The 24,084-nt window shown below is 41.8% G+C and overlaps 1 protein-coding gene across 1 annotated transcript in view; it reads left to right on the top strand.

The window, feature by feature from the left end:
- Positions 1–24,084, top strand: part of EPB41L4A (erythrocyte membrane protein band 4.1 like 4A) — a 141,328-nt gene that overhangs the window by 87,261 nt on the left and 29,983 nt on the right. The window contains exons 7-13 of the mRNA XM_015418652.1: positions 928–1,048; positions 3,126–3,213; positions 7,948–8,036; positions 10,350–10,413; positions 14,967–15,058; positions 16,273–16,350; positions 22,553–22,674. Coding sequence (XP_015274138.1) covers positions 928–1,048; positions 3,126–3,213; positions 7,948–8,036; positions 10,350–10,413; positions 14,967–15,058; positions 16,273–16,350; positions 22,553–22,674 — 654 coding nt within the window. The remainder of the gene's footprint in view (positions 1–927; positions 1,049–3,125; positions 3,214–7,947; positions 8,037–10,349; positions 10,414–14,966; positions 15,059–16,272; positions 16,351–22,552; positions 22,675–24,084) is intronic.

Genomic DNA, 24,084 nt, shown 5'->3' with positions numbered 1-24,084 from the left:
CTAGTATTAAAGGCTGAGTGAGGGCTTTGTGAAACCACATTTGGCTTTGTGAGAACTATCACATTGCCATCAATCAGCAACTGCAGAATTGAACCCCTGTGCAATCATAACACAGAAGTGGAACAGAATAAGACACCATATGAACAAGGTATTGGCAGGTTGTGATAATTAGTAAGTATACCATTTCCTAAAGACACAACAACCAGTTTTATTGGTATTAGTATAGAATGGCTGACCAGCTCCACTGTGGTACCATTGATGTACACCTTTTTGTATCAGTTACACTAGTAATTCACAAATTATGCATTGGAGCATACTAGTCCTCTGTGCTCTGAAAAACAGGTTAATTCAATAATTAAAATCTCCCATGGGCTCAGCCTACAGAGGAGGCTGGCTGCTGTATATTTGCATGATTGGTTGCTCTGACATTATTTCCTATTAGCTTCTGCTGTGCTGCATGTCTGTCTTGAGCATGGTGCCTGTTGTGTCTCCACAGCAGTCACTGTACTTTACTTCCAAAGGAGGCACGCCTTGAATAGTGTGTGACTTACACAGAAACATGGGGTGTGTGTTCTAATAAAAGTGGTGATTCTTGTTCTGATACAATTTCATGGATAATTATGCCTCTCCTACGAAAAATGTTGGAGACTTGAGTTGGGCATATATGTAGTACGGAGAAGACAATTTTAGATCATCTATTACCAGCTGCTTCATTGTGAATGCAGTAATTCTATGAAATTCATGAGGAGCTCATAGTATATTTTAGTGCTCTGAACTACCTTGGGTTCTCCGATTCCCCTTTCTTGATCTCCCAGCTTTATGTTAATTTAGTTGTGTTTTATTTAGTTCTGATGCTTGTGCTGGGAAATAAGAGTGTGTTAATTACACCCAAAAAGTGTGTGAATTTGTTTGGTATGTTCTGTATAGCTGAACTTGGAGATTATGACCCATACAAGCACACTGCTGGCTATGTATCAGAATACCGCTTTGTTCCAGACCAGAAAGAAGAATTAGAAGATGCTATAGAACGGATACATAAAACTCTGGTGTAAGTATTTGGTTGTATTAGCTAAGCCTGCACTGTAAAGTTAAATAGCTCAAGAGAAAAAGAGTGCTGCTGTGAATAAGGAAGATTTTTATTTTACATCTGTACAGTTTATGCATAGTCTCTTTGAGCTTATCTGTACTACATACTTACCCTGGTTCAATAAGCCTGTTTCTAACCCTCCTGTCTTGCATACTTGGGAGAGTGTGCTATGTGTAGTCCTCTTGGTATGCATCATTGCCATTTTTTTGTGAAAATGGCAATATGCTAATATTGCAAATTCAGTCGGTGCTAATTCATACCCTCAATAATCCCAGTTTTGATTAGCACATACTGTTCCTAGAAAGTAGCTATATTGCCCAAAATAATGTTCATGCATACCAGGAGAGCTTAGGATACTTTTAGATAGAATTTCCAGAAACAGATGACCTTGAAATTATAGTTCTATGAGGAATTACTAGAGATCTCAAACAGAATTCAGCAAGTCCTTATACTACTATTCCCAGGATTTTTCAGGGCACGACAATTAAAGTGGCATAAAGCTAATATCAGCTTATAGTGTAGATAAATATTTTCTTTCTCTGGAACATGATTTAATACCTGGCTCTTCTGCTTTATAGTCACTATTTACATTATAATAATATACATTAGTGTCTTTAGCCTCCAACCAGAGGCATTATTAAATGACATGAATAAGCACAGAAAAAGACAGGAAGATCACACCGTTTTATAAAAACAGAAATGCACCATCTACCATAAGAGAGATAAAAGTCACAGCAGCAAGAGCATATTTTACAAAAGCAAGCAGTGTTCATAATTTGTAAGATTCAGCTCATCAGTCAACATAGTTGTTTGGCAGAATTTTCTATGTCAATCAAAAAGTTGAAGGAAAAGGATAAAGCATATTTCAGAAGTGAGTCAGGTGATTATGGATCAAGGAGTCATGAAGACAGACAGAGAGTCTTCTATAAGAGGACTGACACCTCAAGTCTCTTCAAATGGCTGTAGTTTTTCTGCTGGGACATGGTATTCAGACCCGCAATGTTGTTGAAAGGGCAATGAGCAGTGATCATGTTTTTTATAATTACTGGTTTGCTTTTGGACATAATTAGGGATGGACACGAACTGGGGAAATGGTGGTTTGTTGGGATTAGTAGTTTGTTTGATTAAACAAACCACGAACTTACACAAATTTTTCTGTTTATCAAACCGGTTCGTGATCCTTTCGGTTCATAAGTTCAGGAGGTGGTAGAACGACCCCACCCAGAAGTGAACCCTGAAGGCATTTAAACGCTGTCAGAGCCCACCACTGGCCCACAGCCACACCCGAGTGAGCTCCGACGGCATTTAAATTTCTTTGGAGCTCACTTCCAGGTGGTTTGCCGGACCTGGAAGTAAGCTCTGAAGGCATTTAAATGCCTTTGGAGCCAAGAACATGTCTCCCATGAACTTCATGAACCTCCATGAAAAACATGGAGGTTCATGGGCGTATCGTGGGAGACACATTCCCTGGACCCCAGTTCACAAATCACAAACCAACCTGGTTTGTGCTCAAACCAGGGTTTGTTTGGGGGGTCCGTGCCCATCCCTAGACATAATTCATAGTGCTGGTTTTACCCTTAAAGCTCTACATGAACTGATCCAGGGATAGCCTTCTATTTGATTCTACCCATCTACTAAGATATTTTGAGAGGCCTTTCTTCCACCTTGGTGGTGGCATCATGATCCTGAAATAATGGCACTTCCCCTCCTTTTCCCTGGCAAGAAATATATCCATGAGCAGTGGGATTTTATATTATCACTTGATTGCTGTGAGACCCTGTTGGCACAGTTTCTTTCCATCAAAAAAAGGAGCGCTAAATGGTGTGAAAGGAGCAGAAGCTTGTACAAAGAGTCCAACTCACAGGGTTCATAACCCGAGTGGTATGTTTGAGTGGATACAAAGCATACTGGCACTCTTTATAACACACAAACTGGGCTTTGTCAACATTCCTCACATCAGGAAGTCACGTGAATATAATTTTCCCCAATAAATTTTTCCATATTGAGTAGATATCTTTATGATTGTTATGTTAAATAGGGGCCAAGTTCCTGCTGAGGCAGAAATGAATTACTTAGGGGTGGCAAGAACACTCGAAATGTATGGAGTTGATCTTCATCCTGTCTATGTAAGTAATATTTTAAATAACAAGTCTACATGAGTGTAACTGCGTACACTATTGCAGAATGTTGCTCTGCCAAGCAATTTTTTGTGGATGTTCGTCTCAGATGTACATAAGAAGCTCTTCAGAATGTCTCGTTAAAGTTAAGATGGCAATTCACATGTATAAGGACTTTGTGTGGACTTTGATGTACATGTATGACCTGGATAGGAAAAAAAATATTTCAAAATGAATAAGGCTTGGATACTCTCCACCTCCCCAATCAAATATTGTAGGAGGACAAGGATATAGGTGGTGTACTTTCTGTGAGGAAACCTACTGGATCACACTGGAGTGCTAGAGACAGGCAACCATAGCAAATCAAGGTTTGGGGGCATGAATTTGGAATCCCATGAATTACTAAAGCCTGGGGATATATGCATACTCTGCAAGACTGCAGCACTTTTGGCATCCTGGCTATACTGGTTGCAGACATATCAAGTTCTTTTTCAGGTAGTGGAATGGATGTGGGATCAAGGAGGAGCTCTTACCCAGCCACGGCATGCTAGAAGACCTACCACTAGGGAGGTTGAGTATGGTCCAAGCCTTGTTACTCCTTTTTCTGGGGCTTTGACCATGCATGCTATAAAATGTAATGCCAGGTACTGGAGATATAAACTTTATAAATAACACAGGCAAACCGAAATAATAATATTATTTTTTACAAACAAAAGCAATTGATTCCTAGCAGTGAAAGTAATTGATTTATTGGGGAATCTACAAAAGCCCTAAATAAATGTATCTAATCATATGTAAGATTAGGTTTTTTTTCCAAGGGATACCATAAAGGGGGGGAGTATCTTACATTTCCATACAAATTATTTACTTGTATATATTGCACTTTTAGGAGATGAGTAATCTTCCTTGCAAGTAAATAAGGTAGCTTATCAGCACCCCTGCCCAGCCTCAGCAGTGAAGCATGGCTACAATCCGTCTCTCACTCTTTGTTTCCTGTCCTACCTCTGAGGATCTTGAGAATGCACACCAGATTTCCCCCTCCACCGCCCCATCCCCACCAACAACAACGACCCTGAGAAGTGGTCCAGGCTGAGGGACAATCCCTGGATGACCCAGACAACAGGGTCCTGGCTCGGAGGGGGGGGGGTTCTGAACCTGGCTCACCCAGATCTCACCACCACCACCACCAGTTCTCATCCCTCCTGTATTTCACACAGATGCTGCAGGGCTGAGGGGAAGGCCTGATGGAGAAGCTGTTTCCAAAACCTCCAAGGGGTGCTTTTTGTCCTCCTGTGACCCCTTTTCCTTAATGGGGTGAAAACAGGTGTGGGTGAGAAGGACACCATCCCCCCCTCCCCAACACTCCCTCTGCCTCCTGGCTCCATGGATGTTCAGATGTGTAGTGGTGACAGTGGCACCCCTTTTCCCCTTCACGCCTCCACTCACTTCCAAGGCCAGGACATCTTTCCGCTCAGAGTGGCAAACACAAGACAGCCCAGTTGCCTTCCAATCCATGTGGTGGCCCCTCCTCCTCCCTTCTCCCCAGTCAGCCTTGTCCCTTCACCAGAAAACCACCACTCTGCATGCTCGCTCTCACCAACCCTGCTCATGGGTCTCTGTTTGGTGTGGCAGTGGCAGCTCTGCCACCCTCCACATATAGTGGTTTTCCCAGTTCTCACTGAGCTGCAGTTGGAGGAGGCAGGAAGGGAAAAACCACCACACCTCCTCTTTCTCTGCCTTTGCTGCCATTTCCCCACCACTATTTTACCTCAGCCTCATAGTCCTGCCCCCTAGCAATTTCCTTCCTATTTCTCGACAGCTTCAATCACACACACTGCATGCACCTGCCCGCCCCTCACCCTGAACAGCCACCTTGCACCAGTTGCTCATGGGCCAGATAAGAGCCCTGGAGGGACTGGTTTGGGCCCTCGGGCCATACGTTTGACACCCCTGCCTTATGGGGGTCACCATAAGTTGGCTGTGACTTGACAATACTTTATGTATACGTAGACATGTACTCAGTAGAATGGCTGTGTTGTGTCCATGGGCTGCCACCAGGGGTCAGTGGCCTCAGTCCTTAGCATGGTTCCAAACACAATAGGGACCAAGGATCCTAGTCCACCCAATAGGACCTTGGAGGGAAATCCACCACCCCCCCATGGAACTGTGGGTGTGCCCGGGTGGAGTGTATATAGTTGGCCCTTGCCAGGCCATGGGTGTTCACTTGTGAAGAACAGTAAACGTGTCTAGTTAGCATGTTGTAGTCCGAGTCTCCATGTGTGAACCCAGTACTTTACAGGCTGATTTTTTTTTTCAACAGCAGATATTTTATTGCAGTTTTTGAAATTCTGTTCAGTTGTAAAAGCAGTTTTCCATTCAACACAAAGGGCTCAGCATACCTAATTGTGCAGTTTCTGGATGGCAGAAGATTCAGTTCACAAAATGTAAAGTCATAACTAAGCTATTTTATAATCTGTTGCTCTGCTCCCCCCCCCCCTTAAGTAAGGTTTAAATCTATAAGAGCACATACTTTGAAAGAGCATGGATTAAGCAGGTTGATGCTCAGGGAAGACTAGTAGGCTTTGTATGAAAGAAAGTGTTTGCATTTTCATACAGAAGACAACTATACTGGAACAAAACAATATGGATAACAAATCTGAGGGATTTAGTCTAAGTGTTGGAACAAGGGGTTTATTACAGTGCATGTATTCAGACAGGAACTATCAAAGTACTTCAAGAATGTAAGACCTTTAAAATGTGAAAGTAATAGAAAATAATTAGCTCAGTATTGGGGGGAGGTGCTGAAGGTTCCTACAAATACAAACAGAGCATTTAAAAATAATTTGTTTGTAACGTGTTTTCTTTAGAGCATCTGACATTTTATGCTTTTACATAACAAGGCATACAGCATGTTTTTGTATTTGAACTTTAACCCAATGTGTTTCCACCATCAGCTTATTAATTAAAACTTAATGATTTGCAATTGTACTTGTGACAGACAAACAGCACCAAAAGCAGACATTAAATTGAATTTAGCAGTTGGAGTTGAAATAGTTTTATTTTCATGTAATGTCCTTAATCTTCAAAATATTATAAACCTTTTAAAAACAAAAATTGTAAATCATAGAAGTATTCAAAACAAAACTGAGGACTGAAGAAGAATGCCTTAATTTGATGATGCTAACATGCTTCCTCCCTATACTAGAATTTATCTTTTGTTATTCTTTCTCTCGTGTGTTGAAAGACAGATGCTAAATTTTTTTTTTAGGAAGTTAAATTGTGGGACTTACTGTGGAGAGGTTTGGATCCAGTTTCTATGAACTGCATACAAATAATCTTTTCTGCTCTGAACCATCTGTTACTTGCATAATGTTCTTTTTGTGGAAGAGGATTTGTAATACTATACAACTTCTCTCTTCTGACAACTGTTTATGAGCAAAGTCACCATGACACATCCATACAGCTTTCTCATCTTCAAGAGCTTCCCCATTAATTTTATAGTTTGGGGGAAGAACACATATGAGATCCACATATGGGATTGAATTCTTCCATCTTTTTTGCCCAGTGTAGACCAGCCCCCCCCCCCCCCTGTACAGCCTCCATCTCACGTGGCTTTTGTCCATGCAGATCCTTTAGCCTTTTTTGTTGGTCAAGGAGAAACCCTTCCTCCCTTTTTTACCAGTGGAAAAAACTGGTTGGACAGTAGGTTGGATCCCACAGCACTTAGCTGTTTGTCAGCTTTTGCAAAAGTGGAAGCAACAAGTCATTTCAAGTAGTCCTTGCACCAAGTCAGCTTGACTACATAGTCTTGTAAAAGAAAAAGTAAGAGGGAGGCCTTTGGAGTGAATGAACATTGTAAATAATAAAAAATTTACATTCACATTACAAACCAACCCAAGCAAGAACTGTTTAAGCTTCATGTGGTAACATTTCCCAAGTCCTTTCTTCTCCCAGAAATTGAATGAGGGTCAAATTATTTGTGATGCTGGAGTTCTTTGGAGCTCCCAGTCAATTTGGCCCTAAAAATCTGATGCATATGTGCATGAGAGAGAGAAAGAGAGAGCTGGATAGGGGCTGTGGCATGGGTAGAAGGGCAAGGGTTCCCCTCCCATACAGTGTGGATACCTGACTTTTTCCTGATGAATTCTTAAAGCAGTCCTCAGAAAGGGTCATTTCTGGTTGGGTGGCATGGGATGGGTGGAAGATTTAAACTTTCTTTCCCATGCATGTGCTTCACTCTCAAGAGAAGTGATATGTTTGTAAGCTAAGTGTCTCCTTGAATTATGAATCTAAGATGAAAAGCCACTTTGAAGGAATGAATGGAAGCATGGGAAATTTGCTTGGTAAAGTCATGATGAAATGCTCATTCAGTGAAAGGTATGATACCAAAAAAATGAGAACATAGCAATACATATGGACATATTATAATGATAAAATTCCTAGGAAGCCAACTAACATTGGGAAAAACCTTTTACATGATAGTATGAATTAATTGAGCTTAGTTTACAGTTTGTAAGAATGCTCTTCTGTAGCTTATTCCTGGAAAAAACAATCCATCAAATAAAACCTTCATATTTTTACTGTTAATATGAAAACATTTGCAACAAGGCTTATTTATGGAAACAAATTCGAAGCTTATTGGATTTTTTGAATAAGAACGTATGGTGAACTAAGTTTTGAAGGCATGAGCATCAGAAAATGATATCCTTTAAGTGCTTGTATACTTTTAAAATTATTTTTCAGGGTGAAAGCAAATCTGAATATTTTCTAGGATTAACACCTGTTGGAGTGGTTGTTTATAAAAATAAAAAGCAAGTTGGAAAATATTTCTGGTAAGTGAAGTCTGTCAGTTTAGTCCACCTAGCAATAATGTGGCTTAGTAAAGCAATATAAGCATGCATTGTATTCAACCCTTTTGCCCCTGCCAGCTGAAGGTAATTTATGCTGGTAGAAGAGCAGGAGATTTTTGCCTCCTCTTTCCATTGCGGAACCCCCGTGTTGCACCCAGGGCTCTTATGGGGGATTTTGCTGAATTCTAGGAGCAGTGTCTTGGGGATTGGTTTGATTAGGAGCTGTCTTTAACAATACATTCAGGGTTTTTTGTTTTTGTTTTTTATGGCCCCCTGTAGGGCATTTTTATTTGCATTTACTAAGAACTACAGTGAAATTAGGGAGGGAATCTTCACACTATAGGAGAAAGAAAAGAAAACCCACTAAAACCCCAAGGGTTGGAGGTCACATACAGCTTGTAAAAATTTGCTTAAGAATAATAAAAAGCTTTCTTTAACATTGAGAGTGATCAATCATCATCATAGCTCGTAAAAACATCCAAACAAATCTGACTATATGAAGAGTAGTCCAGGAGAATCGCTATTTAACTTAGACACAAATTACAGAGAACAATGGCATCTCATTTAACCATTATTTTTCCCTCCACAATTAAAAGCAAATTAACAATAAGTCTCCCTCGGTAAATATTACACAATCTCATTTTCTCTTCCATTGCTGTTTTTCTCTTTCTTCATCTCTGTGGCACCATCTTGCTGTATCAGGAACTGGCCATCTCAAAACAAAGTCCCTTCTCCTTTTTCCAGGACTGTTCCGCTTAAATTCTTGCCTTCAATCATAGGGCTTGTTCCAATTTGCTTTTCACTGTCCGACTTGAAGAGAGTCTCGTCACCTTATTGCCCAGCAGACTTAATCAGGATATAACTATGGAGGATACTCCTTCACTTTAAGCCTCGCTTATGGTCTGCATACAGGCCCTTCGAATTGCAAATGCCCATTTGATTCTCCTCTTCGATCCTGGAAGCTCCTATGATCATTGGTTAGACACATCTCCAATATTAACACAGTTCTTTTAAAAGCAACAGCTGACATGTAGCACAGTTCTTGCATAGTACCTCGTTTATACCAACAGGGAACAAAGGCTTAAGACACAGTTTGCAAAAGTCTATGATTATTTCCGGTCAGATGGTTAACCAGCAGCTCTTCCACTTCCTGGAGAAAGCTTGGATATCACTTGTTGCTCTTACTACGTTGTCTGCCGCCATTTTTAAGGATGTTTATTTTTACAAAGTTTGCCAAAGTCACGAAAACTTGCTTCAATGCTTAACTGTCTCCTGGAATCTCTCCGTATAGTCCATTGCTGCTTTTAAACCTGCCCCCCCTTTCTTCTAGCTCCGTAATGCTTATAAACAGTTCTTAGCGGAGGAGAGTCCCCTCTCTCCCCTCGCTTTTCCCCAGGGGGCTTTCGCTTTGTTGTTTCATTTCAACTTTACTCACTTCATATGTAGATCAAGTGGATCTCGCCGACAGATATGCTTATTTGCTGCTCAACCTCCACTCACTTGATGGGGTGTGTGTAGCTTAGTCCTTGCCGGAACACAGCAGAAAGACTGTCGGAGCAAAGGGACTCCTGAATTTCCCAACAGCGTGCCGGGAAAGAGGCGACCCTCAGCGCTCCATGACTGGAGACCTTTCGCAAAGGTCTCCGGGGGGTGCAGACATTCGCACCCCCTGTCTAACTGCTGGTTTGCGAGCTGCCTCCCTGGGAGATCCCAGGAGACACAGCCGCCATCAGCTCGCTGAAACCCTGCCCCCTTTAACAATACGTTCAGGAGAAAGCATCTATATTGTTTCTAACTGTTGGTTGACTTTTAGTCTCAAACACTTGACCCGAAGAATTTCTTCTTTGATCCAAACAGTTTTGACAAGTATCAGTGAGTGGCAGATATCCTGTTTTTGTGAAGGATAGTTGACCCAGAGTTCCATGCCTTCTTCAATTAAATAGATTATTTGGATTTTGTTCACCTTTCTCATACAGTTGATCTTTTTGGCATAGTCCAAGCTACTGTCTCTGGTTGATTCTAACTATAGATTGTACTTGAAAAAGGGGGTTTTAAATGAAGCTGTTATTTTTGTTTACTCCTAGTTTTATAACATTTTATTATTACAGAAGCTGCCTTGAAAGAGTTGGGGGGCATAAGTATTTTAAATTTGCACTGTATGATAATACTAATGTCTGTCGGTTCTTCCTAGCTAAATGTGTGTATTTTGTAATAAGCATACTTACTGTAAAACCGTCATCCAATCCAAATGATCTTTTAAAATGGTTTAATCTTTATTAATATTTTCTCATGTAGGCCTAGAATTACAAAGGTCCACTTCAAGGAAACTCAATTTGAACTCAGAGTCTTGGGAAAAGATGTAAGTTTTTTGGGAGGGAGGGGGGTCTTATAGTCTGAAAATAAAGCTTGTTACATTTGTTTAGTGTATTTTATCATGCCCTTCCTCCAAGGAGTTCAGGGTAATGTAACTCATTCTCTCCTTTACAGAACCCTGCGAGGTAGGTTAGGCTGAAACAGAGAGACTGGCACAAGGCACTGTTTTATGAGACTACATATTTGAACCTGAGTTTAAATGTATCTAAATGTAATGATAGAAAGCTATCTCCATTTGAACAACCTTTCCATTCATATTTTCTTTATTTTGGCTTGTAGCTTTTGAGATAATTATTAAGGAAGAGATGTTATTTTCTCCAGTTTTCTTCTTATTGTTGTCTGCTAAGATTTGTCCAAGGATTGTCAGAGTCTTTGGGCTAAACCAGATAAAATTTTGGAGATTCATGGTTGGACTTTAAATTTCTATAAATATTAATTGGGGGGGGGAATGGATTGGGCCCATGCTGCTAGAAGAGTGAGTTTAAGTATTCTCCCCTCTACTATTTTCCCAATGCAGACGCCCCCCCAAAGTTACTATTGCTATGATAAAGAAAATGTGTGTTTTACCAAATAAAGAAATAATGGTTGCACAGGAATGTTTTAAATTGGAAAAATGCCATGGGAGAAACAGGTTAAACCTTTCCCTGTGTTCCGTGTTGGTGCCAAGCCCTCACTCCTCTGAGCTCCCAATACTGAACACAAACATCCCTGAAGCTGGACAGGTTGCCCCAAGCATGCCCCCAAATGTCTCCACAGCTTCAGGGAGTGGCCAAGTCCCACCTGAGAGGGGCAGAGCTCCCAGGACAGGTGGAAGAGGTACAAGCCACAGCAATGAGGGAAGAGCAGGCCCCAGAGTGGCTACAAGCGCATTGCGGCTGGAAGAGCCTGGTTTTGTCATCAGCTGATGCCATGTGCTGTTGTTATCAGCTGATGTTCAGCTAACAGCCTAGGCAGGTGGGGTAGGACTAGGGAAGCAAAGGGGTGGAGCAGAACATAAGAACATAAGAGACGCCAGTGTTGGATCAGGCCAAAGGCCCATCCAGTCCAACACTCTGTGTCACACAGTGGCCAGAAATACCAGGTGCCATCAGGAGGTCCACCAGTGGGGCCAGGACATTAGAAGCCCTCCCTCTGTTGACCCCCCCCCCCGAAGCACCAAGAAGACAGAGCATCACTTGCTCCAGAGCCCCTATCTATACCTTGTGGCTAATAGCCACTGATGGACCTCTGCTCCATATGCTTATGTAATTCCCTTTTGAAGCCGTCCATGCTTGTAGCCACCACCACTTCCTGTGGCAGTGAATTCCATGTGTTAATCACTCTTTGGGTGAAGTACTTCCTTTTATTATTTCTAACCCGACCACTCAGTAATTTCATGGACTGCCCACGAGTTCTTGTACTGTGAGAAAGGGAGAAAAGTATTTCTTTCTCAAGCAATAAAAAGGCCAATGTTTACTTGTTTTATTATTTTTATTAGGAAGGGTATTGAAAACAGATCAGCCAATATCATAATGCCCCTATATAAATCAATCATGTGACCTCATTTGGAATACTGTGTGCAGTTCTGGTCACCACACCTTGAAATGCATTTTTTAATGCAGAAAAGGGCAACTCGAATGATAAAAGGGTTGGAACACTTTCCCTATGAGGAAGGTTAAAGCGCTTAGGGCTCTTTAGCTCGGAGAAACGACGACTGAGGGGTGACATGATTGAGGTTTATAAGATTATGCATGGGATAGACCAGGTAGAGAAAGTATTTTTCTCCCTTTCTCAAAATACAAGAGCTTTTTAGATCATGATTTGTCTCTACCCCTTCCCCATATCCAGTAGGAAATTTAGAATAGAATGGTAGTTGTTCCTCCCCTTATCCAATAGATTATATGTATTTAGACTTCCCTGACCCATTTCCCATAGTAATAGTAGGGCATTAGTACTCCTTTTCCCATTCCACTTATATGTATTGTGTAGAAAATGCAAAAATAAAAAAAATTCCCCTTCGGGGGGCCAAAAAAACCAACAAAAAAAACAACACAAGCTTGTAGGCGCACGGACAGAGAAAGCCAGGGGGCGGAGGGGGGACTCCGGAGGACTTTCTCTCCTCGTGCGCCTCGGCGCACAGGCAGAGAAAGGCGGGGGGCACTCCGGAGGACTTTCTCTGTTTGCGCGCCTCTGCACATGGGCAAAGAAAGGTGGGGGCGGGGGGCACTTTGGAGGACTTTCTCTGCTCGCTTGCCTCGGCGCACGGGCAGAAAAAGGCAGCGGGCGGGGGATGCCGGAGGACTTTCTCTGCTCGTGCACCTTGACTCACAGGCAGAGAAAGGCAGGGGGAGACTCCGGAGGACTTTCTCTGCTCGCACGCCTCGGTGCAGGGGCAGAGAAAGTCAGGGGGCACTCCGGAGGACTTTCTCTGCTCGCACGCCTCGGTGCAGGGGCAGAGAAAGTCAGGGGGCACTCCGGAGGACTTTCTCTGCTCGCACGCCTCGGTGCAGGGGCAGAGAAAGTCAGGGGGCACTCCGGAGGACTTTCTCTGCTCGCACGCCTCGGTGCAGGGGCAGAGAAAGGCTTGGGCGGGGGGGTGCTTCGGAGGACTTTCTCTGAGAAAGATGGCGGCGGCGGGCGAGGCGCTCTGGAGGTCTTTTTCTGCCTGCGCGCCTTGGCATGCCGGCAGAAAAAAGCGGAGGGCGGGTGGGGGCACTCCAGCGATCTGTGCTGGGTGACGCGCGCGCGCCCACAGAGAGGGCTCTGTGTGCCCTCTCCAGCATGCGTGCCGTAGGTTCGCAAACGCTGCCCTATGGGAACCATCACCATAGGGTATAATGGAGAATTGATCCCCAAGCCGCATGATGCACCAGTGAACTGTAAAGTGGCCAGTGAACTCACCCACTTCCAGGTGAGCTTGCTGGCCACTTCAGAGTTCACTGGCATGTGGTGCGGCTTTGCAAAAGCCATTTAAAGGGAACGTCCCTTTGAATGGCTTTTGCAAGCTGCACTGTGCTCCAAGGAACCCCAAGCAGCCGGTGAGCTCACCCACTTCCAGGTAAAGAGACCCTTTAAATGGCCTGTGCAAAGCCGCACCGTATACCAGTGAACTCCAAAATTGCCGGTGAGCTCACTCAAAAGTGAGCCACTTCTGGGTGAGCTTGCCGCTTCAGTATAGGTATCTACCTGGATAAAAGCTGATTAGGGGGGGGGAGGGCTTTTATTTGGGCTCAGTTATTTGGTAGCCAACCAAATTCCCTAATCTGAATTTGGCTTAATCTGTATTCAGCTCGTTTTTTTCTGAATGCCCACCCCTAGTAGGCACTCTCTCACTGCTTTTGTGCTGATTACTGATATTCTAAACAGTAAAGGTAGCGGACTCATTACTGGTGGCACAGTCCAAACCAGGAAACATACTAGGTATGTTTTACCACTACAGAGCTAAATCACCTGTGGAAAAAGCTGCTACTTGATGCATGCCTATTTGTTCCTGGTCATCATGGTGTTTAAAATAGGGACAAGGCCAGATTAGTTGTCAAAGGTAAAAGTGACATTTGAATTATGCAAGCTATTGTGCAAATTTTAGAATTTCATAGATGGGATTCAAAGATTAGTGAAGGTGCACCCAGTGATTAGACATGCCAAGTGGAATTGCTGATACTTTTTCTTCCTTTAAATAATAAGCAGCTCAGGATGAAACTAGAACAAGACAGCAGGAGCTTTGTGACTGGATGTCTTTCGATTCTTCTGTTTATTCAGCAGAAGAAAATGTATAAAGGCCTATATATTTCCTCCTAGTAGGCTGATAACTTCAAGGAGTCTGGATGACTTGCATCGGGCCAACAACATGGGTAGGAAAGGGCTAGCTCCTTCTCTGTTGTCACAACCCTAATCCCAATCACTCTAGCATTGGCTGCTGCAAACTTTTTTTAAAAAATCACAACATATCAGATTACTGATTTTCTGCTTTGATGTCTAAACTGGCCCTCCATTTCAGAAAACTTTTTCTGGCACATGGGCAGCTTGTGTGTGTTAAATGCAGATCCAGTTATGTGGTTCTTTGGTATTTGGTGTGTATTGGCAAATGCTTATTCAAATAATCGTTTTAGGGTTATGTTTAAAATAAGGCCTTAAGCTAGAATTTCAGTAGTCTTAGTAATCAGTAATCATTTCTACAGTGTATTGTGTTGGCTGCAATAAAAATAAACTCTTATGACTGTGGGGAATTTCAAGCTTTTTTCTTGAATATCAGTCCTTGCCCTTGTTCCCACCTGTACACTATTGGCTGTTTTTGAAGCTCTCATAAGTGCAAAACAGACCATCATATAGTTTTATGGATGATAGAAAAATTAGGCATTATGTGTTTTATGTGTTGTGACTGATACAAAGTGCTTACCCCCAACAACTAGTTAAATATACTCCTATGTGTAATGACTAACTTACCTCAATCCTAGCGGTGTGTTCTTTTCAAGTTTTCAGTAAATTGAATTGACCACGAAAGAAGGCATATAGTCAGAAGAATCCTTCCCAGCTTTTTTAATTCTTTTTTTTTAATTTCAGTGTAATGAAACCTCCTTCTTTTTTGAAGCACACAGCAAAACTACATGCAAAAATTTATGGAAGTGCTGTGTAGAACACCATACATTCTTCAGGTTAGTAAGCTCCATATGTCAAGCTCTGTTCTGGTATGATTATAGAAGACCGATATATTTCATGGGGGGAAGGACTCTTTAGAACTTCATGCCACATGCTTGCTTTTAGCAAAATCTCCTGAATTAGACTGGTTTAATTTTATACATAGAATGTCATTTGGCTTCTTTACACTGGATCCAGAGACCCAAAGAAGGAAAATAGCAGTTCCATAAATGGTAGTTCTATAAATACTTGTACAATAGTTCATACAGTGCCATACATCCCGCTGAGCTATTGCCCTGACAAAGGGCCAGCCTTGTGACCGAGGGAGAGGGGCTGCAAGGGGCAGCGAAGGTGAGTGCTTCCCCTGCTTGCTGTCACTCGCTAGGTCTGCCTCCTTCTCCCCTGTGGAGTGGTTGCTGCTCCCTCGGTGGAGCATTCATCCACTTCGCCAGCTCCCTCCAGACGGAGGGCGAGATGCTGGCTGCTGGCTCTGTGGGCAGGGCCGAGCCAACACAGTGAGGCAATGCAGACAGGAGATTGGGAGTCCACGAGAGTGGCAGCCGAGTGGGCCAAAGGCTGTGGGAGCATGTCCAGGAGTCACACCAAAACAGCTTTATTATATAGGAGAGATTGTTCAACACTTCAGTGACTTAACTAGTATTTCTGTTTTTCTATACTGCTTTGATCCACCAAAAATTTGAAATCAGTTGGTATGATCTGAATGCCTCTGTCAGAAAAGGCATGTCTTTTGTTTGTGCTGGAGAAGTCATGCAAGTGTTTGTTTGCTTCCCAATGAATGCAGCCTAGAGAAAAAAAGATACACTAGTATTCACATTTCAGAGGATGTGATTTTTCCAGTTCTTACCCAATTATAACCTTGGGGCTAATGTTGATTAGCTAGGTTCATTTTAATGACTCACAGTATTTAGGATCAAACTGGTAAGAAAAGAGTATTTATCGGGCCAGTAGTTACAACACTGTTATAACTCCACAAGTTGACATGAAGGAAGGATCAGTTCTCACATGCCCAAAAGCCTGACAAGAAATGCACTGGCCATTTCCTCCTTGCTGCAGATTCTTTCAGGCCACAGAATCTTTAGCATTACAAAATTGTGTGGAGGAGGGGGTTGCTAAAGGTAATAATTAAGAGCAGCTTTCATAGAAACCCTGTTCATGTGGGAAATGTATTATGTGCATTTACAAAATCATTTTCTTCTTTAAAAACATACAGAATGCCTGAAAATGAGTCTAGTTCTATATCAAGAAAACTTGGCAAGCTCGGATCCTTTGGTTATAAGCATCGGTACAGGTAATGCAGTTTATTATCACTTCAAATGTTTATATGAATCCTTAGCTCAGGTGTATTTTTTGTGATCATATAGCCTCTCTTTTTTATGGTTTTCCCCCCCCCCCCCTTTGATCAGTTATTACATTATTGACAGTGCTTAAAAAACCCAGAGAGCAGGAGAGTCCTTGATCTGGTCTCTTCTTTATTGCACAGATGTATAAATATTGTACAAGTGGGCAGCTGGAACATGTTTGTGTAATTTCCCAGAAATGCTGTAAGGCACACATTACTTTTTTTTAATCCAAATTTGGTTTGCTGATTTCAGTTGCAAAGTCACAGGCACTCATCAAGAGATTCATCAGCATTGTTGCTTATAGTCCTAGTGTTTTAATTATTAGCTGTTCAGAATCATATGGCAGTTAAGAAATATGAGGGCATTAAAGATTCCTAGTGAGTCTGATTATCTTTTAGGTTTATTATTCTGTGTTCTTTAGTAACTAAATACCTGAGGAAGTATACATAATGGTAACATAATACACACTCAACACATCTTTGGGTCAAATTAAACATCATAGTAGCAGATCCATGAGTGTTAACTTGGGTCTGTCCCTGGGGGGTTCCATCTTCCAGTACCATATCTTTTTCTTTTCCTCTTTTGGACTGTCTCATCATAGGGTTTTGGAGGTAAGAGATGATGAGGAGTGGTTTACCATTGCTGTCTTCTGCACAGTACTAACCTAGGGATGCCCGATCTCTTCAGATCTCGGAAGCTAAGCAGAGCTAGCCCTGGCAAGAATTTGGATGGGAGACCTCCAAAGAATACCAGGGCTGGGAGGCAGAGAAGCCACTTCTCTGAACGTCCTCCATGCCCTAGTAGGAGTCGCCAGAGGTTGCCATGACTTTCAGGCACAGGAACACACAAAATACAAAAATACCCCAATTTTAAATAAATCCTCCACCTCCATCACCATTGGAACTGTCTGTTCTCTTCTGCTGATGCATCTGATCCCTGAAGGGGGTGGACGCATCTTGGTCTGGTGTCTCAGCTGTGACCATTCTGCCTTGAGTGACTAGGAATGACTATGGGTTTAGTTTCTTGACAGAGGCTAAAATCGTTATTGCTCTCAGCTTCTCTGACACACACACACATCCCCTCGCCACACTAAGGTGTGCATTTGGGGAGGGAGACGGGAACTGCTGCATCTCACATTTTAAAAAAAGGCATGAGGGTAGGTGAGGTCTGATTTATACTGCAAAAGGTAGGGATTCTGAAGCCTACATGTGGCTCTGCTGTCATCACATCTAGTTGGGATACATGCATGTGTGTGCACATGCGCCTGTGCGCACAAAAATTTAACACGTGGATATTTATGGAGGAAGTGGAACACTGGTGCCACTGTCAATGCAGAGGTGTTCCTGAGAATGAATGATATATTGCCAGAGAACTTGTGGACTGTAGCATTGATGTCAGCTGAAAGAGTCTGGAGGTGTGGCTATAATTCAGAAGCACTTGTTTCTACTGGGATTGTGGAACCTGGATATTTTAAAAAGACTAAAGGTCCAACAGAGGAAGTAGAAGCATCTGTGACAAAAAGAGCAGAGCAGGTAGGTCTGATATATCCCTAGCCTTTTTAGGGAAAGTTCTGGGGCAGTGCTTCTGGTTTGGACTGATGGGAATCCTAGCAGTTCCCCCAAGTTCCTTCCTGATCTATGTGTTGAGGCCTCCCAGTACCAAGCAAGTACCTCACCTCTGCAGCACTAAAATAAACCCTGAGACTTCATAACTTGCCGAGCCTAAATGATTATCGGTCTTTTATCCTGCTATTCCGCTAAAGAGCTCACGGCAGCCATATGTAGATCTCTGCTGCTCAAATGTATCCTCGTAACAACACTCCAAGATATATTAGGCTGAGAGAGTGACTGACCCAAGGTCATCCAATGTTTAAAGATTGAGTGAGGATTCAGACATTAGTTTCCTTAGTCCCTACACCACACTAGCTTCCAGCAAGACTTCTAATGACCTCTGTAGGTACTTTTCTTGTAACTTTTGATGGGGAAGAGTATCCTGTGACGTTTTATTAAGGAAAGGCTACCAAGAATGAATACAGTTAAGAGTGGTGAGTCTGGTTCATTGTTCTGTCTAACTAAAAACTGAAATAAAGTATGAAGTCTATCAAAACTTTGGTAGTACCTTCTTGCCTGCATATAAAGACGCAGTTACACGTGTTTGTTCTGAGAAAATGGTCATGTGTTTAAAGTAAAGGTAAAGGTTCCCTTGCTCAAAAGCCAGTCGAATCCAACTCTAGGGTTGCGGTGCTCATCTCCGTTTCCAAGCCGAAGAGCCAGCGCTGTCCGAAGACGATTCCGTGGTCATGTGGCCGGCATGACTAAATACCAAGGTGCATGGAACGCTGTTACCTTCCCACCGAAGTGGTACCTATTTATCTACTTGCAATTTCTTGCTTTCGAACTGCTAGGTTGGCAGGAGCTGGAACTAGAGACGAGAGCTCACTCCGTCATGCGGCACCCGGGTCTCGAACCACTGAACTACTGACTTTCCACAGCCTGCAGTTCAGCGTCTTAACCACTTGAGCCACCGCAGCTCTGTTCATGTGTTTAGGGGAAATCTAACTTTGCTTCTTGGCATTCTTTTGGTAAAATAGCACCTCCCCCATAGAGGTCATTCATAATGAGTCAGTCAATAGTTATGGGTTTTTGTACATACAATATAATTACTCTTCACTCATTAGACCAATCCATTTGGATGTTTCTCAGTCTTTCAAAATCAGATGTTTTGGCAATTGGGAATTATCATTAGGAAAGGTTTGTATTTTGCATCATGAATAGTTGCTGAAGAACAAAACTTGGCAAGTTCATGCATTTTGCTTTTTTAAAAAACATTTTTATTTCTTTTCTAAACTACAAAACTACAGGGTTGGGGGATGGGAACAACCTAAAATTAAGAGTAACAAGGATCCTTAATACAAAAATTTTAAATTGTTGATACATCCCTATTAACAAAGTAGTAAAGCGTGAGGGTTAATAATATAAAAATATCAAATTAAAAAGCAAGCAATCACAAACATATTTGACTGTAGTGTGTGCATCTTAGCTTTAAATTTATACGTTAACAATGGACATCAGACTATCAAAGTTAATCTATTTTGGTTGTTTCTTTCCTTTGTGCTTCTTATCAAAGTCCAATTTAATTTTTAGCTGTTTAGGGGCAGCAGCCCCTAATTCTGCTTCAGTATCCAAAGACTCTGCCGAGCTACTCAAAGAGGTATCAGAACTTTCTCCAGCTTTATCTTCTTCTTCTTCTGCATCTTTGTTATCATCCACTTTCTCAGACCCATCTGTCGCTTTCTGTTGTTGCTTCAGGAATATTTTCGCTTTATGAACAGAGTCAATCTTTTCTTTATTGCCATTGAAATTGAAGATAAGGCCTTCTGGTACTATCCATCTGTAAGGAGTGGTATTCTTTTGCAAAAACAATGCTAAGTCTCTGTATTGTCTCCTCCTTTTCTTAATTTCAAATGGAACATCTTTTAAAACTTTAATTTGTTCTCCTTTGATTTTCAAGACATTTTGGTGAGTCACTTTCAAAATTATATCTCTTGTGGACACTGTTCCCTCTAAGCTGAGTTAGTGTGAGCTAGCTCACAGTTTTTTAGCTTCCACCTCACACATTTTTGTCTTCGCTCTGGAAGGATGGCTCCAGAGCAAACTACTTTATGCAGCAGCAAAATCGCTCGCTCACAGCTTTAATGCCAGTAGCTCACAGAATAGAATTTTTGCTCACAAGACTCCACAGCTTAGAGGGAACATTGCTTGTGGACCTTTTTGCGAATTTCACGTCTACTTCCCTGGGTAGTTTGTTGTTGTTTTTTAAATAAATTCTGGATACATATGGTAAACCAGATCAATATCGCTTTGTAGAGTTTCCGCTGTTAAGCCTACCATGGGAGCCAGCTCTTGACATAATCTCTTTCAGATTCTCATCTTTCTGTTCCGGAATGTTTTGAAATCTCAGGACATACGCTGATTTCTCCATTTGAAAAAGTAACAATTACTGATTCCTAGAGATTTTCTCTTTTCCCACAACCTCGTCTTTATCCAAACTCTTTGGTCTTAATGTCAACTTTTTTCATCTTCTTGGCTACCTTCTCTGTTTTTGCTGAAGTTTCTTTGAGCTCCTTTTGCAATGTGTCAAACTTGTCATTAAGGTTGGCCATCTGGTCCAGCAGAGGGTGCAAAGCTGCAGAAATAATTTTTGGAAAGTCTGTGGTTACTTCCGGTTTGGTAGCCAAGGATGATGTGCTGGCAGTTCCTGTTATAAGTTTCACTTTTGCCGCCATTCTTTCTGCTTGTTGCATCATTGTTTACAGTAAGAGAAAAGTTTTAAAAGTCTCTGAAAGTCTGATGATTTACTGCTTTCTTGCTAATGATCACCACTTTCAGCCAAATTCCACTTCCTTCAAGCCGCCCTTTCAGTCCCCGCTTAACTCAGTCTTTTCGGGATCAGGCATCCCCTCCCCCTTCCGCTTGTTTGGGGCTTTGGTGCGGCTTTACTGCTCACTTTTAATAGATTATTTGCTGAGTCATGGATTCACTCACAATTTTACTTGCGTTTATTTAGCTTGTGTGCTCTGGCCGGTATGTGCCTCTCGGTGTCATTGCTGGCTCTGTGCCACGGGTACCTATCAGGGCAAAAAGGAGCCTTGATCTCTTGGCTTCCGCCTTGAGAGAGGTACCTCACGTACCACAGGCTATGACCCCCCTACAAGGGGTCGAGGGGGTCCAAGATCAACTCGGACCCCTCCCCATCGGCACGTTTTGCGTGTTGCTCACATCAGAGCTGTGATGGAGCGCACTCGCCTGCAAGTCATCAAAAACCGGAAGTTCCATTTTGCTTTTGTTGAACGTGACAGAGTTATCTGCTTAGTAGATCTTACTGTGTGAGAACAGGAAAAATAACATTAGCTAGCTAATAAATGGGTTTTGTTTTAAAATGATTTGGTAGTACAACTTTCAATATATAATGGTTGTTACTTAAATCTTGAAATTCTAATATACACTGGCTCCAGTTTTCTTTCCACAAAAGTGCTGAACCTTGTATAGTTTTTGTGACCAATTTTTAGATCAGTTTCTGCATTTTCATATTAGGAATCAAATGAAACAGCTACATTGACTAGAATATAGATTAATTCAGATCTTGGTCTCTTCCACGTTCTCTGCTTATATCATTTAGAACCGATACATTGCAGAGTAAAGGTACTAGCTGAGTTTAATTTATTAAACAATAAATGTGCAAGGTCACAGATTTATTGCATGAGATGTAGATACCAGCCTTAAACAAATGCTTCTCCTATGGTGATATCACCTGTTTCTCACACTTGAAGAATCATTGTTGTTATCATTGGAGAAAATAATATTTTTCTGGTTAGCAAGGCTAATGTGAATTAGAATATGTGAGAGGAATATGGTTGTGTAAATATCATTGCCATTTATTTGCTCATTCTGTTGAATGTTATTTGATAAGAATGAATATATGAGGAAATTAATTCAGGAAATGCAACAAAACAAACTATATATTCATAAGACTTGCACTACATAGGTCTGAGTTATAAGGTTACTGTTCCCATGGCTGTATAGTTAACAGAGAAATAATTTTGTATGTGTTCTTGAACAATTTCTTCATTATACCTTTGGTAAAATACCAAGTAAAGAAAAATCATCTTAAGTGTTTGCCAACTAAATCAAGTTTGCTCCCCCTCACAAAAGAAGAAAGAAAGAGAGATTGATATTGTGTAGCCAGTCATGTAAAAAGTCAGTGATCTATTGGGAGGTTCCTGAAAGATCATCCATTGGTGTACTTGGACCAACCACTACTCAGAATAAATTCAGACAGGGTACTGAGCTAGCCCCCCAAGAGAGGTAGGTTAAAATGGTATGAGAGGCAGGATTGGGTTGGTAGGAGATGGCGATGCCATATGTTAAATTGGGAACTATGAGTGAGTAAGTAAAGGCAATGGTTATATTGTGATAAGCCTTATTTTCATTTTACCATAGAAAAGCTTGCTTGACTGAAATTCAGGAGAAGACTGGACATCGTATTAAACTGAAGTGAATGAATTTATTTGACTAAGATATAATACATTTTTGAATTCTATTTTGCGAGCTTTCCCTTTATTCATGAGATACACGTTGTTGCATGTTCTAGTGGGAGAACAGCTTTGCAAATGAACAGAGACATGGACATCCAGCTTCCTCGACCTGACCAAACTGTTGAAAGAAGCCGCAGCAAGACTTATCCAAAAAGAACAGCAAAAACACAACAGATTGGTAAGTCAGAATGAACAGCCCCTATTTACACTGAGATTTAAGAAGATACAAATAATAGCTAATTAGAATCTGGCAAAACAAGTATCGATTAATGGTTTTGGGTCTCTGGTCGCACTCTTGAGCACCCAAGCCGTCAGGCAGGTCTGACTGGTCTCTTATTTTCCGACTGCCATTTTAAAAAAATGATCGCATAACTGCACATTCGCACCTCTCTCTCTCTCTCCCCCCCCCACAGGGGCTGCTCAAAACTTTCTTTCTTTTTACAAACTCTCAAAGAAAGACGACTCTGTTCTTCAGCTTTTTTCTGTCCTTTGGGGAAGGGGTAAATTGAAATGATTACAGGGAGGATGGCAGTGAACTCCATATCCCAGCATTCTGGGATATACTTTTAAAAGTAATGGCTGACAGCCCCATGAATTCCTTATCCCAGCAGGCTCATCCCTGCTTGTGGGCATGCTCCTAAGGATAAACTTCTAAAAAAAATGGCCAACGGGCTGACTCCCTGCTTGGTGCTGTCTGATCACTCCACAGCCAGAGTGCTAAAAAGGGTGAGTCTGGTCAGGATTCTCTGTAACAAAATAATCTGGCTCTATTAGAGGCGGGACAACAGCGGACTGAACTGCCCGTGTGATCGTGACCTTAGACTCCATCTTTATTCTTTCTCCCATCCCCTGTAAATCATCCTGAAATGTTATAGTAGCATCAAACCTTCATTAATTTGCTCATACTATATTTTTGTTTTGATGTAAATATTAAGTTAATTCAAGTAGAACATTCTGACTTTGACAGTTGGTGACAGGAGAACTGAGTTGGAAGTTATTTTGAAAACACACCTGTTAAATCAAATGCCTAATTGGGAAAAGTGGAGCAATACTGTGGTGAATTGTAAAACAATAGGAAGGGAAACTTGGACAGGAAATCCTGAGAGGCTCTCTTTCCAGGATTATTAGAGCAGAGACTATTAGAACAGAAGAACTAGGCAGCTGCATTGTAAGGAATATTCTGTGCTATTTACGTCTCTTTGATGTCTAGCAGCATCAGTGCTTCTTCCAGTGGCAGCTTTACTTCGCCCTCTAGGTTTAGGAAGGGTGGTGGAGTTGCAGTTCTGATAATCATAAAATCCAAACAATTTACACTGGATAATTGTGCCAGGAAGACACTCCTTTCCTTACAGACTGTTACATTTTTCTGTTGTAAGCAAGAGAAGAGAGTCCTCTGGAAACACCTTGTTTTACTTTTTTTGGCAGTATAACATTGCTGTGTTTGGGTGTATGTTTTCAGCTTGGTTGCGGAGTGTTTTTACTTTGCGTCTATTTTCAGTGTAAGGTAGATACTACTTCCTACCTTGTCTGCAGGCATTTTTGCCAAGTTTTGCTAAAAAACACTTTTTAATGCAGCCTGCAAAGCAGA

This window comes from Gekko japonicus, unplaced genomic scaffold, assembly GCF_001447785.1.
Source record: "Gekko japonicus isolate JY-2015 unplaced genomic scaffold, Gekko_japonicus_V1.1 scaffold541, whole genome shotgun sequence".
In the NCBI taxonomy this organism is placed as follows: domain Eukaryota; kingdom Metazoa; phylum Chordata; class Lepidosauria; order Squamata; family Gekkonidae; genus Gekko; species Gekko japonicus.
Note: the sequence above shows the minus strand (reverse complement) of the source record. Positions and strands in the feature narration are given on the sequence as shown.